We start from the raw sequence: 17338 nt of genomic DNA, 5'->3' as shown, positions 1-17338 counted from the left end.
ACCTGTTCCCAGCCTTCGCTTTCACCTCCAGGTGCAGGAATACCATCATTTGCCAAGCTTTCTCTCCCTGGAGAATTTTTTCTCCATTCTTAGGAAATCAGGTTTAAAGTAGCACTGGCAAATAGCCATGTAAAAATTGTGATTTGAATGGAAAGAATCCCTTCAATTAAGGAAACGTGCTTCTACACATTATTCCATGAGCCTTCCAACAGCAGTTTGACAGCACGCTGGGCAGATAGGATATTGTTATAATCACAGTTTCAAAGATGACATGAAGTCCCTGAATTTCAGCTCCTTCAAGGGGCAAGATCACAATATTCGCGGCTAAACTTAAAACCGTGATAAGAATAACATCTACTGAGTAGGTATGGACCCTGGAAGGGAAGGACACATAGATGTTAGCTAGATAATTGGTTAAGTGGAGTAGACGGGCTCAAACCCAGGGGGCTCAGACTCCGGGGCCCACGCTCTCAGCCTCTCTCCTTACTGTTTCCCAGGTCTACCTTCCTCCCTTAATAAGACCCGCCATATTTAGGGTCCTCCTGCCTAGTTCTTCTTAATAACATTTACCCCTTCGCAGGAGGACATTTATTTCTTCAACTGCTTCCACTATTTAAGGTACAAAAGTAATCCTGTACGGAATTACACGTCATCGTAAAACACTCAAACGAAATGAAAACTATGGAATCATGTCCCTGACCCCCACCCCTGCCCTCAGGACATCCACACTAGAGGAATGACACTCTGTAGGCGGCAGCAACATCTCCAGGCAACAAACCATGAAGTCCCTAAAGCAGCATCTTTTACGTTCCTCTCCTGCTTGGACCTGCCCGTGCCCCAACCTGAGTCCTGGCTTCTCGCCCCGCCCCGCCCACTCTCTAGCCCCGCCCACTCTCTAGCCCCGCCCGTATCCTCCCACTCCGAATCGCCCCGCCCCCACTTGCTACGCCCCTGAGGGCCCGGAAGCGGAAGTGGGGTCGGGTTGCCGCTGTTACTCCGGCTCCTCCAGGCGCGTAGTGACCCCGCCTCGTCTGTTCTGGTCCCCGGCCCGCGGCTGCGGCGCTGACGTGGCTCCCGGAAGTGGGGCTGGCGTGGGCCGCCATGTTGCAGCAGGTGAGGGGCTGTTGGCGCGGAGAGAGGGCCGCGGCGGCTGGACGGGGCCTGCAGGGCCTGAGGGGCGCGTGCTGAGCGTCCGGGGCCGCTGCCGGAGCCCGAGGAGGAGCGGGTGGGCGGCGGGCGGGGCCGGGGTCCGGGCTGCGCTGAGGGCCGGCGCGGGTGTGAGAGGCGCGGGGTCGCGCCCGGGCGGCCGCGGAGACGCCGTGTGTGGCCGGGCGAGGGGAGGGGGGCCGCCACCCCGCACGTGGGATTAGGGGACCCCCCCCCGGCCTTGCGTTCAAGTTTGTGCTGTTACAGCAGCGTTGGAGGTGGCTGGTCCACTCCCGTGACTGCATCTGCCCCTCCGAGCTAATTACAGCCCTCACGTGTAGGACCAGAGATTAGTAAGAATCATTTCGTAGTTTCTTCCTATTTTTAAAAAAGTTACACTTTTAGTTAGCGTTTGTAGGCGTCTTTTCCTCTTGAGGGGTTACTGTGGCCCAAGCACTGTGCTAGGCCCCGGGGAAGGGCTGCGAATCGCACAGACGATTTCCTGCCCTGAATCGGAGGGAGGATTGGAGGGTGCCGGCAGTGGGGAGGCAAGATAAGTTAAAGACTGAAGGTAGTTTTCACAGGGCTGTCACAGAGCCAGGGTGATGTGATAGCAGGTGTCTGCGAATAGGACGCCCTCGGGATTTAGTGTCGGAAAGGACCGCTCCGGGGAGGTGACCTGAGTGGGGAAAATCCGGTGATGGTCTGCACCTGCGCCCCGGCTGAAGGAGGCTGGAGAAAAACAACAGCACTGACTGTTCCCACTTAAGCGTGTGGCCAGGCACCTGAAGCGAGCCCTTAGGGCCGCCAGGCAGTCGTCACCCTGCCCCCTCCGTAGCCCCCTCTCCCTCCCACCTAGGCTGCTCTCGAGGGCTTCTCCCTCAAACCTTCAGCGTTTCTTCCTTATCTGCTCTCAGCCCCTAGCCTTGCTGCTTGTTTCACTGAGAAGGTGGAAGCCATCGGTGTCCGCACCGCCTGCCATCTCCAGCTTTCCTCAATCTCCTGTTTACTCTGCCTTTGTTTTATGTAACTGCACTGTCTGTGCTGCGTTTTTTTTTTTGATATGGGCCATTTTTAAAGCCTTTATCGAATTTGTGCGAAAACAGTATTGCTTCTTTTTTTTTTTTTAATGTTTTGGTTTTTTGGTCACGAGGCATGTGGGATCTTAGCTCCCTGACCAGGGATCGAACCCACACCCCCTGCACTGGAAGGCGAAGTCGTAACCACTGGACAGCCAGGGAAGTCCCGGTGCTGCCTTCTTAAGTCGAGCCCTCTCCTTGTGCACTGGTTTCCATCCCCTCTTGCCTAAATAAAGTACCCCCAGAGAATTCTAGCCTGTCGCCAAGGTGGAGACCACTGGTCTCATAGATGTGAATCCATTTTACATTTTCTAGCTTCAGCTGTTCCTCCACTCTTCCACCTTCATTTACTATGAGGGCTTTCTCCATACGTACTCTGTGTGTTCCCACTTCTGTGCCTGTGAACAGATACCTAGTCAAGGGGCCAGAGGGAGGCCCAGCGGGTGAACTCTCCTGGAAGCCTCCCCACAGCCCGTCCCTCCATCTGCTCCTGTTTGCGCTCAGGTTACTTCTGGCACTGACCACAGTCTGCCACGTGTCGTAGGTGATTGCTTCTTTGTTTATTAGCTCATGCCTTCCACGAATACTGTAGCACCTGGCCTGGTGCTCGGCTAGACACTAGGATTTATTACAATGCAGGGACGGAACTTGCCCTCCGGTAGCTTGGAGTCTAGGAGGAGGTAGGAGGAGTAGACTTGCAGTAAGACTATCCCGAGATAATTGTTCAAGCGGAGATTTGCCCAGGTGCTGTGGGGACGTGGGAGGGGGGATGCCTGGGGATTTCAGGGCAAGTTTCTCAGCCGTTGCAGTATTTGAGCTGAAAGTTGGAAGATGATTTGGCGTTTGCCTGATGGTCTGCTTCATAGGGGATGGGGAAGGGAAGAGCTTCTGGGTAGAGAAAACATGAAGGGCAGAAAGGTGGGAGGGCCCGAAGTGTTTTCCCAGAGCAGGTAGTTAACAGCGTTGCTGCAGTGCTCAGTGGGAGGGGGCGTTGTCGGGAGGTGGGCACGGCATCAGGTCCTGAGCTGTCGCGAGCTCTGGTTTGCTGTGCCTGAGGGATTTAAGTCTTATCCTGTACAGGGAGGGGCGCCACTGAACAGTTTGGGCAGGGGGGTGACATGGTATACTCTCCATTTAGGGAGATACTCCGGGTAATGAGGGGCTGGAGTAGAGCGGGGGTGAGACCAGAGATGGCAGGTGAGTGGGGAGGGGCTGGCACTGTGAAGGTGTGAAGCATGACTGAGGCTGCAGGTGAGTTGCAGTGAGCTGAGGTGCGAACCACTTAGAGACCTGAGGTTGAGGAGGGAAGGGAAGTAGAGGACAGAAGGGAGATTCAGCATCAGGACTTTAAAACATCTCTTCACGCTGTAAAGGACACCTGAAGAAGCTTGTATGCTGATGAGAAAGATCCACCAGAAAGACCTGAAGATACAGGAAACTGTAAATAAAGGGGAAGAGTGATGGAACACGCCCCCAAGGAGGCCGGAAGAGAAGGGATTCTGACTACAAGTAGCTGGTTTAGCCTTGGAGAAAAAGGGACAGAGTTGAGAGAAGGGGTCAGGAAAACAGGGCTGCAGTCAGATGGTTTTGTGGAGGAGCCAGAGACAGTTTATCTCGGCAGCCTCAGCCTGCTCTGACCTGGGAGCCACCTGAGGGTGGCTGCATGGAGTTTGCGCTTGGCAGCTTCTTGGGTGGGATGGAGACGGCAGGTGCTTGGGTTGCCGTGTGGGGTTTGGCCAGGTGATCAGGGTTGGGGGAGGGAACTGACCTCGCCCCTTCCCTAGGCTGTGAGTTCCAGGTGGCCGTGACCGTGTCCTACCGTCATCTTCCGTATTGACTAGCGTGCTGCCTTGCATGTAGTAGGCATGCAATACGGAGTTTCATTCTGCTTCATGAATATTTGCTTTTCCTATCAGGACAGTAATGATGACATTGAAGATGTCTCACTGTTTGATGCAGAAGAGGAGACAACTGGTAGATCAAAAAAATCTAAAATCAGGTACGACGATAAGTTACAAGACTCGGGTTAGTGTCTGGTGCTGTTCTGTCCATCGCCTGGTGCCAGCGACGGGCTTCGGGGCAGAGTGGTTGTGATGTGCTGGTGAATATTTTGTATTGCTGCTTTGCTCTTTAGTCTGATATGAGGTGACATCTCACGTTTTCCCTGGGAATAATTGACTTATGGCATTTTACTCAATACTGAGTTTTCAAATCTGCAAATCCAATTTTTTGAACACTGGTGTTTTTAATTCTGACTTTTGTACCAAGAATGCACCATTTCTTTAGATAGTTTCTGTAGATATATTACATTTTGATTTATTATGCAAATTTCAGAATTGTGTCTTTTGTATCAACTAATGTGAGAATATCAAGCCAAATATCTTTCTATTCCAAACTTAGTTATTGCTAAAGAAATTCACTTGATGAAATCAAATTCTACCTGAACCTTGAGAACATCTCTAAGTGAGAGATGCCCGTCACAAAAGACCATGTATTATATGATTTTGTTTATGTCCAGAATAGGCAAATCTATAGGGACAAGAAGTACATTAGTGGTTGCCTAGGACTGGAGAGGGGTGGGATTGGGGTCAGTGGGGGGGGTGACCGCCCATGGGTATAGGCTTTATGTTTGGGGTCATGAAAAAGTTCTAAAATTGATGGTGTGATAATTGCACAATTGTGTGAATATACCAAAAATCACTGAATTATACCCTTTAAATAGGGGAATTGTGTGGCGTGTGGATTATATCACAACGAAGCTGCTGTTAAAACAGCAACTATGCCTGGTGGTCACTTTGTCTTAACGCCTGAAGTGATTTCTGAGGGCCTAGAAATTCTGAGGGCATGATATTTAGACATGTGAAAATAGGAGTCAGTCCTAAGAGTGTAGTTTCCTAATTCCTCTAAGCTTGGTAAAGTTTCTTGTTATATATTTTGTGAAAGTATATAATCAATGAGTTGTTAAAGTCACGTTTACATAGTGTATTTTCTGTGACAGCAGGGCCTAGTCAAATAATGGGACTTATGAAAAAAGAGAGGTAGGCGGTTTGCTTCTTCCTCAAGTCATCTTTTATTTTGGCAAGACTCTGCATGGTTCTGCTTTGGCTGAAACATTTTCATCTACATCTGCAGTACCTGTTGTAAATGTAATTGCATATCTTTTATTATGTTTTGGTTTTCAGACACCCAGTGGCATCATTTTTCCATTTATTCTTTCGAGTCAGTGCAATTATAGTCTATCTTCTCTGTGAATTGTTCAGCAGCAGCTTTATTGCCTGTATGGTGACAATTATCTTGTTGTTGTCATGTGACTTTTGGGCAGTCAAGGTAGGTTTGATTGTTTTTATTTTAAAATCGTATTTATATGATGAGATTGAATGACGTGTAAACAGTAAAAAAAAAAAAAAATGACACTTAACATTTCCGATCGGTGTTAATTTATCTTTTTGTTATCTTAGGCCTCACCTGTGTCAAAGTGCCAGTTGTGGCAGATCACGTGTAGGTTTACTGACTTGTCTGTGCTTTACGTTAACCTATGTCAGCTTTAAAGTTAAACAAATAAAAATGTGACCAGCAGCTACAGACTACACATATTGCTTCTAATCCTCACCACTGGTTTTGCTTCAGGGTCACCTCCGGCTATGCCGTGTATGATTTCTAGATAAGACCCCAGGGTAGTTTGTCCACCATTACAAGTACCGCCCATTACAAAGGCTCCTGTTTGAGCTTGAGGGCAGTGTTTCTCAGCCAGGGCCAGTTTTGCCCTCCAGGGGGACGTTCGTTTGTCAGTATCTGAAGACATCTTTGGTTGTCACAACTGGGGGTGGGGGAAGTGTGCTATTGGTATCACACAGGTAGAAGCCAGGGATGCTGCTAAATATCTTAAGGTGCACACACAGGGCAGCCCCCCACATCAGGGAATCATCCGGCCCAAAATGTGGTTAGTGCTGAGGCTGAGGGATCCTGTTGTAGGGGATAGAAAAGAGTGTAAGAAATGGTTCAAACTCAGAGGCAGTGGTAGGTAGAGGGATGGATGGATGGAGAGATAGGTATATAGATAGAGGGGCATGTGATAAAGTAACTATGGTAAAATATTAAATGTAGACACTAGGTGATAGGTATTCACTGTAAAACTTGACTTTTCTGTGTGTTTGGAAATTTTCATAATAAAATAGTAGGGGGAAAAATTGAAGGCAAAAAAAAAAGGCAAAAGCTACTTTTGGAATTTGAGGTATGTATATTGATTCAAAAACCAGTAAGATGTTACAGGTCTGCTCATGTCCACCAACACAGCCATTTTTAGATCTTTTGATTGTTACAGATATCAGAAGTGGTTGGCTTGGTGGTGGCCAGTTTCCATAGGCCACAAAATGCTGAGAGTAAAGATTACAAAGGTCTGTTTCCTGTAGTCTTTTCTTTTGTACAGTCTTCTTTGCCTTGTATTTCTTTGAATTTCTTCTGTTGCTTTATGCTCTAAAGTGTTTACTGTATCCAGGTCACAGTTTCGTTTTGAGGAACATTTCTTTTTGTTGTTCATGTAATTTCTGCTTAGCCAAATAGAACACCACCTTCAGTCAGTCTTCCTGGTAATTTCCAAAAATTATATAATTAGATCCTTGTGGGTTTAGAGTTTTAAAAAATGTGGCCAGAGGGAGTTCCCTGGTGGCCTAGTGGTTAGGATTCCGGGCTTTCACTCCATAGCCTGGGTTCAGTCCCTAGTCAGGGAACTGAGATACCGGGATGCAAGCCGCAGCATGACCAAATTAAAAAAAAAAAAAAAAAAAAAATGTGGCCAGAAAGTATATTTTCTGATAACATTTTTTTTTTTTAAAACAAGGGCTTAAAAAATACCCTTTCATCTGTGGCAGAATTACTTACAGATATGCAGACAATTGAGATATGAAATTAAGAAGTCAAGAATGGGGAAATTATTAAATGGACTTGGGGAAGGGGGTGTGCAGGGTTCTGAATGTAGTTAGAACAGCAGTGTGTCGTAGTTGTAAATCTCAAGGCAGTTGTCAAAAGAAGAGATAATTATTAAAAAAATAAGAGATAAATAAGATAAAGTTATTTAAAAAATGAAAAGAACTTAAATGTTATAACCTATATGGGGCTTTTGTCTTATTCTTTATTTTGAGAAATATAGTAAAAAAAAGAATAAATAGTTGTTTTCAAATTTTTATGGTAACTATTAGTAAAATTTAAAACATTGTGTGTCTTCCACAACATTGGAGAAGACAGGAGCAACTAAAACATCAAGAGAAGGAGAGCAAAGCAAGCGTCCAGGAACCTGAAATATCATAGGGCAGAGTGCAAGGGGATGGGAGCAGTAGCACATTAGTTACAGCTGTAGATGTAATTTGATTAAACCCTCTTTTTAAAGATAAAAATTCTTAGATTTGGTCAAAAATCAAAGTCCAACCCAAAAGATCTAACTATAATTGTAACATTAGAAAAAGTAAAGGCAAAGATAACATAAGACCAATTCAAACAAAAAGAAACTTGACGTTATATTATTATCAGACAAAGCAGAAATGAGAGTAAGACAGCATTCAGTGGAACAAGAAAGGTCAGTTGATGAGTCACAGTGAGGATCATTCACAGAAAGACATCACATCAAACTATAGTGAAAAACTACTAGAAATACTAGAGAAGATGGAGGAACACTTGTGATAGAAGTCTAACAAACCATTGTCTTTGCAGATCAGAGCAACCAAAAATACGTAAGATTTGAAGGATCTGAATGAAATAACAAGGTCACTTCCATAGCAGTATTTGGAAATCTGTATGTAGAGGCATAATACCTTCTTGTTCAGTTCCTGTGGAACATTTACAAAAGTTGACTAAATATCACTATGAAGAAAATCCAAAGAAATTGCCCAAAGCAGCTACATTTTCTAGTCCAGTACCACAGAACTGGAGACTAATAAAAAAAAAATGGTTGTCAAAATTGGGATTTTTAAAAAGAGCCATTCTGCTAAATATCTTGGCGCAAAAAGGAAATAAAAACTGTAAATATAGATTATTTATACCTTAATGATAATGAACATCTACATTCAAACTTTTGAAATGTGTCTAAAGCTGAATTCAGAGGAAAAACAATAGACAAAAGGCTTTTATTAGAGGTCTAGAAGTTTCAAAAACAAAAATAATAAGCTTGAGAGAAATTCGGAAAATAAACGAATAATGACAAAAACAAAGTAAAGAATTGGAAAATGGGAAAATGGAGGAGTTTGAGACTATTCGAAGAGCTGTTATTTGAAAGTGCCACTACAATAGACTTCTGGCTGTTCTCGGTCTTCTTTGCCAGCTCTTCTCTTTTGCTTAGCCTTTGATTGGTAGCGTTTCTACAAAATGAAGTTTGGTCTCTAAGGCTCCTCCTCTTCTTCTCTTCTGTATTCATTTCATTATGTTAGGAAAGCTATCAAAGCAATTTGTTACATTAGTAAGAGGGAAAGAGCTTGGTGCATTTCAAGTACTGAATGAAGGTCAGTGCGTATAACCATAGTCTTCGTTTGGACTGCTGTACAGAATACCAGAGACTGGGTGGCTTACGAACAATAGGAATTTATTTTTCCAAGTCCTGGAGGCTGGAAATCCAAGGTCAGGGTGCCAGCATGGTCGGCCTCTGGTGAGGGCCCTCCTCGGGTTCCAGACTGCTGATGTCTCGTTGTATCCTCACATGACTGAGAGCAGAGAGAGGGTGAAAGCTGTCTCTTGACTCTTATGAGGACACTAATCCCATTCACAAAGGCTCCGCCCGCATGGCCTCATCTAATCCTAATCACCTCCCAGAGGCCCCCTCTTGATACCATCACTTGGTGATGGAGTGGGGGCAGAGTTTCAACCCATGAATTTGGGGGGACACAGTATTCAGTCCATAACCTTTTTTAGAGATACATAGTTATAAAGTATATGTAGCTGTGGTCAGGATATATAGGAAAAAGTAGGTCCCAGGAGCTAAAGAGCAAGGGGTTTAGAAACACATTAGGGAACTGGAGAAAGGACAAGAGTTCGCGAGGGAAAAGAAGGGTAATGTTTATGGGTGTGCTGACCCTGTCACCTCTGCCCCTGTGGGGCCTGCCATGGCATTTTATTTACTCTTTTGTCCAGGCCTGGTACGTAGTGGTCTTTAATTGGATATCATGGCGGGAAAGCTGATGATTTCTTGTTTGTGAACTGTTACACTAAGATATGATGTTATGATAGACCTGTAAATAATGTTTTTAAAATGTGTGTGCATATATTAATCTTTACCAGAATGTCACAGGTAGACTAATGGTTGGCCTGCGCTGGTGGAATCATATTGATGAAGATGGAAAAAGCCATTGGGTGTTTGAGTCCAGGAAGGTAAACTGCCTTTGTTTTGTTTTTTGTGGGGTTTTTTGAGCGTCATTCAAAAAATTATGTGTAGAGGGCTTCCCTGGTGGTGCAGTGGTTGAGAGTCCGCCTGCTGATGCAGGGGACATGGGTTCGTACCCCGGTCCGGGAAGATCCCACATGCCGCGGAGCGGCTGGGCCTGTGAGTCATGGCCGCTGATCCTGCGCGTCTGGAGCCTGTGCTCCGCAATGGGAGAGGACACAACAGTGAGAGGCCTGCGTACTGAAAAAAAAAAATAACGTGTAGATACATTTGAGTATTTAAGGGTCAATTACCTAAACACTTCAGATGCATCTACACATAAGGGACCGCCCCGGGTCGCTTGGCATGGTATAGCACAGAACCAGATGGCCTTCTAAACTTGCCTTGTGTTTCTCTTTAGTTCCGACTGGAAACAGGGCGTGTCCAGGAAAGAACCCTGAGAGGGCTTGGGCTCAGGGTTTATGCCGCGTGCTTAGCTGGCTCCCAGGGGCTGCTGCTGAAGGGTCTCTGTTTGGGGTCCCTGTGTGCCTTGCCTAGTGTAGCTCCCTCCAGTGGCTCCCTCTGTCTTTCCCCCCCCGGGGTCCTCCTCCAGTCGTACTCAGGAGGAAGAAAGAGGAGGTTTGCAGCTGGATAGAAAATCTGAGTTAAGCAGAGAGCAGTCTGTTCTTCAGGCTGTGCCTTCAGAAGCCCTAGGGGACCTTGCTCTGTTTTGGGTTAGCCTGCTTATCTGTAGTGGAAATCAGTTTGGGAGCCAGAGGACAAAACTCCTGGAGACAGCACCGATTAAATTGCTTGCTTCTGCTTGTTAGGGCCCTGACTAGGACTCCTCAGAAAGCAGCATTGTGCTCGGTGAGCCCATAGTCCTTTATATTATAAAATCTACCTTGGAAACCACTCGGCGCCCTTTTAAATTCCTGGGTGTTGCTGAGACATTCTGGTCATTGTCCGGAATCCCTTGACTGCATTTCTTCCTGTGGACCCTGATGGACCTTTTAGTCTCCAGGATGAACATAGCCTTGATTTCCTGAATCCTCACCTAAGAAGGCATCTTTCAAAGCTTGCTTATGAATAATCAGTATAAGTGCAAGAAGGATTGACTAGAAGCCTATCAGAGGCCACCCTTACTGTCTTGGGTGATGACAAACTGTCCACTCTGCCCTGAAAATGAAACATTCTCGATTTAAAACAAAGTATGTTAAGACCAGTTCCAAAAATTACAGTAGTGGTAGATCTACTGTTTTGCTTGAGGGAGATTGTGGGGCGGGGGGTAGGAGTTCTAACTTGGGATTTGGGTTGTCTGTATTAATTTATTTGAATTTGAGGGTAAGGGGTTTTTCATTAAAAATGTTAAACTTTTTGCTGATAAATACCACAGAACGTTGGTTATTAAATTCATGTTCTTTTGTAGGCCTCTCCTCAAGACAGTAAAACTGTTTCAGAGGCTGAATCAAGAATCTTCTGGTTAGGACTCATTGCCTGTCCGGTGCTGTGGGTGATATTTGCCTTTAGTGCCCTCTTCTCCTTCAGAGTGAAGTGGTTGGTGAGTATCAGTGTGGAGCTGTCAGTAGCCCGCTAAGGTGGCTGGTGGACAGTCATAATAAGCAGCACCTGTGTTAACATCAGGGACCCGTCTTGAGTAGGCAGCTTCATCATGTATTTCCCAAGTTTGGTTTCTCAGCTCTGCTTTTCTCTAAGTACAGAGAGCAGAGTCCCGTGAAAGACTCCATCTCACCAGTTCTCCAAGTGCTGAGCAGAATTTGATTTAGCCCATCTTTCAGTGATTACCACGTGTATCACATAATCTTGTCGGTCGGGGATGGTCAGTATACTCCAAACGTGCTTAGCTTGGTTTGGAACTAACAGAGTGGTCTTTTCTGAAAATACTGGTAGGTAACCTGTTCTGGTTATCTACTGCAACAGTCATTTTATGATCTCTCACAGTTTCACTGGTTCAGAAGTTTGGGAAGGGCTTGTCTGGGAAGTTCTGGCTTGGGATCTTTTGTACTTGTGGTCAGACAGTGGCTGGGGGCCGCTGAGGCTTCTCCTCTTTATGGGGTCCCATGGCCTCTCAATGCGGTCTTTGCACATTGCTGGTTGGGGCTTCATTACAGTCTGGTGGCCTCATATGAGGCAGTTAGACTTGGAGGGTCACAGCTTACTTGGAGGGTCACAGCTCCAGTTGAGAGTGTTTTAGCTCACAAGCTGTATTACTTTGTACAGCTGTATTAGTTTTCTAGGGTTGCCATAACAAAGTATCACGGACTGGGTGGCTTACACAACAGAAATTTATTTTCTCCCAATTCTGGAGGTCTGTCTCTGGCTTGTTGACTGTCTTCTCCCAGTGTCTTCATGTGGTCTTCCCTCTGTACATGTCTGTGTCCTAATCTCTTCTACTTATAAGGGCACCTATCATATTGGATTAGGGCCCACCCTAGTGACCTTATTTTTCCTTAATTCTTTAAAGACCCTGTTTCCAAATACAGTCACATTCTGGGGTCCTGGGATTATATATATTAAACATATACATTTTGCGGGAACAAAGTTCAGCCCATGACAACCACCTAGCCTCAGAAGTCACAGCATCACTTTTGGCACCCATCCACATTCAGGAGAATGGAAATTAGGCTCTACAGCTTGATGGGGGAGTACGAAGGTTCTAGAAGAGCATGTGGAGATACAATTGCCACCATGTTTGGAAAATACAATCTGTCACTTAGCCCAAACTGTGTGTCTTATTCTTTTAATAATTGATTTTATGTCACTTAATACATATTGGTGTCAGATGTATTTTGGCCTTAATTGTGTTTTTTCCTCCTGTTTTTAATATTTCCTTGTCTAGTTCGCTGTATAGGTTCTCTTTTCCTTTGTGCATACACGTACATAGTACTTTCCCTTTTGAGATTTGGAAGGTTTATTTTCTGTTTTTAGTTTTTCTAGTAGTTATCTGTATCACATAACCCTCTTTCATGCATTTCATGGATCATACCCTCTTTCATGAATTAAGAAATGTATTTAATGTCTTGATTTCCTGCCGTGAAAGATGTAAAGTTAACATTCATGCCTTCTCCCACCTTTCCTCCCACCTTCCACTTCTGGATTTTTGTTGGTTGTAGTCTTACTTTAGTTATTTTAAGTAATATAGTTACTCCTGTTTATTGACTTAGAGACTGTTTAGAAAGGGAATGAAATAAACACTCTTATATTCCCTCCTTTGTTTCTTCCCTTTCTATGCCTGAGCTTTGTTTGTTCCAGTATTATTTTTGTTGTCAAGGTTTATAATAATTACCTTTTGAGACGATATTTGTTACTGGTTGTTCAGTCTTTGATCTACTTTTAAATAAATTGATTCAGTCCTTTTATTGCAGCTTCTCCTTTACCTCTTGGTTGGCTGAATTTCATTGTTGGGTGATTTTTTTCAAAAAACTTGTGGGTGTTATTTTCCTTTGGCTCTGTCATGTTTAAGAATATGAGCCTGTTGACTTTATTCTTGAATAAACTTTTCTTTTTTCTTTCTGAATAAACTCTTTATGCTTGAATAAATTCTTTATTTCTTCATTCTTGAAAAAAGATTCTTTATTCTTGAATAAAGAATTGGCTAAGTTAATATTCTTGGGTCACAACTTTTTTCTCTCACCATTTAGAAGACATTACTTCCTCATTTTCTAATATTAAATATTGTAGAGAAATCTGAGGCCTGGCTTACTTAACCTCCATGTAAGGGAGTGAATTATTTTTCTCCCTGGACAAATAATTTTTGTTAATCATTCTTGAAGTTTTAAAATAGCATACATAACCAGATTGTCTTTGTGTTTATCTTTCTGTGTTGCTTTTTCTGGAAACTGTGCCCCTCTAATATGCAGGCACAGGTTTTGCTTTGAATCAGGAAAATTATCTTCTGTTGTCTTTACATTTATTTATGTTCTGTGTTTTTGGTGTCTCTGATTCTGAGGTACCAGTTACCTCTGTGTTGGATCATTTTTATCTGTTCTCATCTACCATCTTAAATGCTTTCGTCTCTCATCTTTTCTTTTCTGGTTATTCACTCAGCACATCTTTTTAAAAGAGTCTGCCATACACCAGAGCTGTCCTGGGCGCTGGGGATATGAATAAGGGCCTGATAAACAAGATGACTGCTCCGATAGCACCACTTTCTAGTGGAGCAGAGTGTAGACAGACAGTAAATAAGGGTTGTTAGAAAGGTGACACACGGTAACGGAGTGGAGAGTGCCAGGGAGAGCGGAGTGGGCTGCTTTAGCAAGGGCTTCTCTGCGTTTCCTGAGCTCTGCCAGCTCCGTTTTCAACTCCTTCTGGTGTCTTGTCTTACCTTCATTCTCTTTGAATTCTTGTCTTTAGGTTCTTCTGTAGGGTGAGCAATGCTTCAGGAATGCTTTTATTTTGGTGGACTCTCTTTCTTTTTAGAATGATTCTTCGTCTGCCTTTTGCATACTGTGTTCCTTTCTTCTTTTTGTTTTTTGCTGTGGTTCTGCGTAGCTGCCTTTCCCTGTTCCCCTCCCCATTTTGCTCCTGTTTGCAGTGGCAGCTCTGTCCAGACCTTCTCTTTATGTTGGTTTCGTGTGGGTGAGTTCTCCTTGCCTGCCTTCCTTGTTGTCTGAGACACCTGGGCTCTGCTGTGAGCTGCGGTTTGGTCGCCTGAAGGCGCAGGTGTGAGGAGGGGACCGCAGCCCTGCCGCCGGCTGCCTCAGCTGGCTTGCTCGGGTTCCTCCTTCCCTTACATAGTGGAGTTCTTGTTGCCTGTCGTGGTTCTGCCCTCCTGCTTTAGTTCGTTTGTGAGCCCTTGGAGCCTTCACCTCTCTCTGGGGAGGCAGCCCAGTCTTTCTCTGGCAGTGTTTCCCCTTCCCTAAAGCAGAGCAGGGAGAGGGGGGTGAAAGGTGGTTTGGGCTCCTGTTTTAAGACCACAGGGCAGGAAGGGGGCATCCCGTCCCTCAAGCTTCCCCACCCACTGTTCTCTGTGGTGATGGGCTTGATGACCGTTGGTCCTCCTGCCTACTCAGACCATTTGCTTATTCTAGAACAGGGCTTGGCAAACTGTGGCCTGCAGGCCAAATCTGGCCTTACGCCTGTTTTTGTAAAATTGTGTTGGAACACAGCCTTGCCTGTTTGTTTACATATTGCCTGTGGCTGCTCTGGGGCTAGAATGGCAGAGTTGAGTGTTTGCAGCAGAGACCATATGGCCTGCAGAGCCTAAAATATTTATTATCTGGCCCTTTACAGAAAAGCTTTGTAGAATATTTAACCGTGGGATCCCCTCATGTTGTTCTAATTAACTTTTCTTTAATAATATTTAAATAGTAGGCTTGCGTTTCTTTTTCTCAATCCTTAGCGGTCTTAGTGGGGTCACCTATAGGATTGTGGCCACAAGGAAGAAACAACTCTGCTGAAGTGCATTTCTTCCTAGTGCTGTGTCCCCCTCTGCGCCCTTCCCCCATCTCCTTGTCACAGAAGGCAAACCCCTGTTGGTTGCTACCTTGAGGCACCGGTTTGCTTTCTTAGAAGCCAGTTGTTGCCCACACAGTAGCATAGAGCAGAGACTCAGCTCTGTGTGCTTTCAGTGTGTTGAACTTGATCTATCTCTTGACCATTCTTTTGGAATTCTTAAGGAAACAGTTAACATTTGAGCCCCTTCTGAGTCTCATTTACTTTTTTTATATCTTTACTCACAGAACCATGGAAAATATTAGAGAATGAATGGTCCCCCTACTGCACCCCCGGGGCTGGCACAGAGCATGTGTGTTGATGGGTGCTTGTTGGGTGGTGCAGAGCGCGTATTGGACGGGTCTGCTCTGGGAGGGAGGGCGCACGGGAGTCTCACGGCCACAACCCCCCTTCACAGAGCTTCCTCTTCCTGCTCTTTCCCGAGACAGTCTCCGCGTTTTGTTTATGGCAGAGAGACGGTCAGTCAGTGTCAAGCCCGTAACTGTTGGTTATTCCCCTCTCCCAGGCGGTGGTTATCATGGGTGTGGTGCTACAAGGGGCCAACTTGTATGGCTACATCAGGTGCAAAGTGGGCAGCAGGAAGAATTTAACCAGCATGGCTACATCGTACCTTGGAAAGCAGTTTTTAAGACAAGTAAGTGTTTTCTGGATGTCAGGGTAATTTGGATGCGGTCAGTGACTAATGCAATGAAGATTTCTAACTCTTGGAGAGTTTAATTTCTATGAAGTACTTTAAAAAAAGTTTTTTAAAGGGACATACTTATTTAAGTACGACATGATGACGATAAAGTTATTTTAATTTCTCTTTGGAGGCTTTTAGGGCATTCCAGAAATGTATTGTCGATATCCTGAAATTATTTTAAAACCAGAGGGATAAATGTTCATTGATAATAACTTCTTTTTTTAATTAGATGAAGTTCAGTTGCTTTCCATTAGTTCCAGTGGCTCTAAATGAACAGTTTTGAAGCATGTATCAATATATTGTATGGTTTTAGGCTTTATAGTAAGAACAAGTTAGAAACATAATAAGACCGTATCGTTAAAGATTGTTTTAAAGTACTTGGTTTGGTTTTGAAGAATGTATAGGTTTTACTATAGTTCCTCGATATGAAGATTTAAATCGGAGTTTTCCACGGGGTAAGTGGTGTTCATAGGTAAATAGTAATTGGTAAAACCTTTGGGAAATTGATTAGGTCTTTGTATGAGTGATGTCTCGTGTTTGTGTTCATGCAGTAGGTTGGGCAGGTAACGTTATACAGGACACTTACGGGTTCTCAACCTTGGACATGCATCAGAATCTCCTGGAGGGCTAGAGCACAGATTGTGGGGTCCTACCCCCAAAGTTTCTTATTTAGTTGCCCTGGGGCCGGGTCTCATAGGTCGCGTGTTTGCAGGTTCCCAGGTGGTACTGATGTTGCTGGTTCAAGGATTACGTTTGTGACTAAAGCCCTGAGAGGCTAAGTGACTTCTCAGGAACATACAGAAACAAAGTGGTGCAAAGCTAGGGCTTAACCCAGCTCTCTTGAAATCCAGTGCCGTTTCCTGTACAGTTTCTCTTATATAAAAGTTAAGAGGTAGGGAAAATGAGGATTCTTGTAGGGACATGACTCTCCTCCTGAGGGTTTTTGCAGAGTCCCAGTATACCTTTGCTGGGTAAGGTCCACCTCATGGTAATTGTCAAGTGTGTGCTTAATAGGTTTTTTTTCCCTTACGATTACCAGCATTCAGGTGAAATTGAACCTTGAGCTGACATACATGGACAGGGTCAGTAGACTTACATGGCACTTGGTGATGCTCTGCTCAAATGCGAGTGACTTGCTGGACATCTGGGTGGACCCATTGCTGTACTTCTCTAGCATGACAGTAATTTTTAACGTAATTGGGCCATGGGATGCCAGGTAATGTAGTAGCTGGCTGTGCTGGCAGTTACGAAATGTTTTCCTAGTGCTTTAAATCTGGTATGTTAAGTCAAATAGCTTTGAGTGTTAAGGAGTTGTTTCTCTTTTGCAGACCACTGGAGACGATCAGACCTCCTGAAGAGAGTGAGGGAGTCTGCATGTTCTTTCCTTTGGGAACAACTGAAGGGGGTCTTGACTCTGAACCTTTAGAACTCAGTACCTATTGCAAAGAGGAGTGTTGGGTTTGTTTTTCCATTTTAAAGTTTACTTTAAAAAAAAAAGGAAAAGTAGTTTTCATATTAAGTTTTTACTTTCTAGCATATGGGGCTTGAAGGTGTGGTGTAGCTAGAAACATTGTTAACATTTGGTTCATGGTGTACATATGTGTATGCACATAG

General features: G+C 44.6%; 1 protein-coding gene across 5 annotated transcripts; it reads left to right on the top strand.

Moving 5' to 3' along the window:
* Positions 1-976: 976 nt before the first annotated feature.
* On the top strand, positions 977-17181 carry TVP23C (trans-golgi network vesicle protein 23 homolog C). Of its 5 annotated transcripts, none has more exons than XM_059996984.1 (7): positions 977-1113; positions 4142-4224; positions 5408-5552; positions 9486-9575; positions 10997-11128; positions 15548-15676; positions 17053-17181. In XM_059996984.1, the coding sequence occupies exons 1-7, from the start codon at positions 1102-1104 to the stop codon at positions 17077-17079; spliced, it is 618 nt and encodes a 205-aa protein (XP_059852967.1). In that variant the 5' UTR covers positions 977-1101; the 3' UTR covers positions 17080-17181. The 5 variants fall into 5 exon arrangements, with proteins under 5 accessions (XP_059852967.1, XP_059852968.1, XP_059852969.1 ...); XM_059996985.1 differs by lacking the exon at positions 17053-17181 and adding an exon at positions 16764-16876; XM_059996986.1 differs by lacking the exon at positions 977-1113 and adding an exon at positions 1207-1225.
* The last annotated feature ends 157 nt before the right edge of the window (positions 17182-17338 follow it).

This window comes from Delphinus delphis, chromosome 19, assembly GCF_949987515.2.
Source record: "Delphinus delphis chromosome 19, mDelDel1.2, whole genome shotgun sequence".
In the NCBI taxonomy this organism is placed as follows: domain Eukaryota; kingdom Metazoa; phylum Chordata; class Mammalia; order Artiodactyla; family Delphinidae; genus Delphinus; species Delphinus delphis.
The sequence above is the reverse complement of the archived record's forward strand: the minus strand, read 5'-3'. Positions and strand labels throughout refer to the sequence as shown.

Coding starts and splice junctions, on each gene's coding strand:
- TVP23C (XM_059996984.1), top strand. Junction 4,225..5,407: donor TCAAAAAAATCTAAAATCAG/GTACGACGATAA, acceptor TTTGGTTTTCAG/ACACCCAGTGGCATCATTTT. Junction 11,129..15,547: donor CCTTCAGAGTGAAGTGGTTG/GTGAGTATCAGT, acceptor CCCCTCTCCCAG/GCGGTGGTTATCATGGGTGT.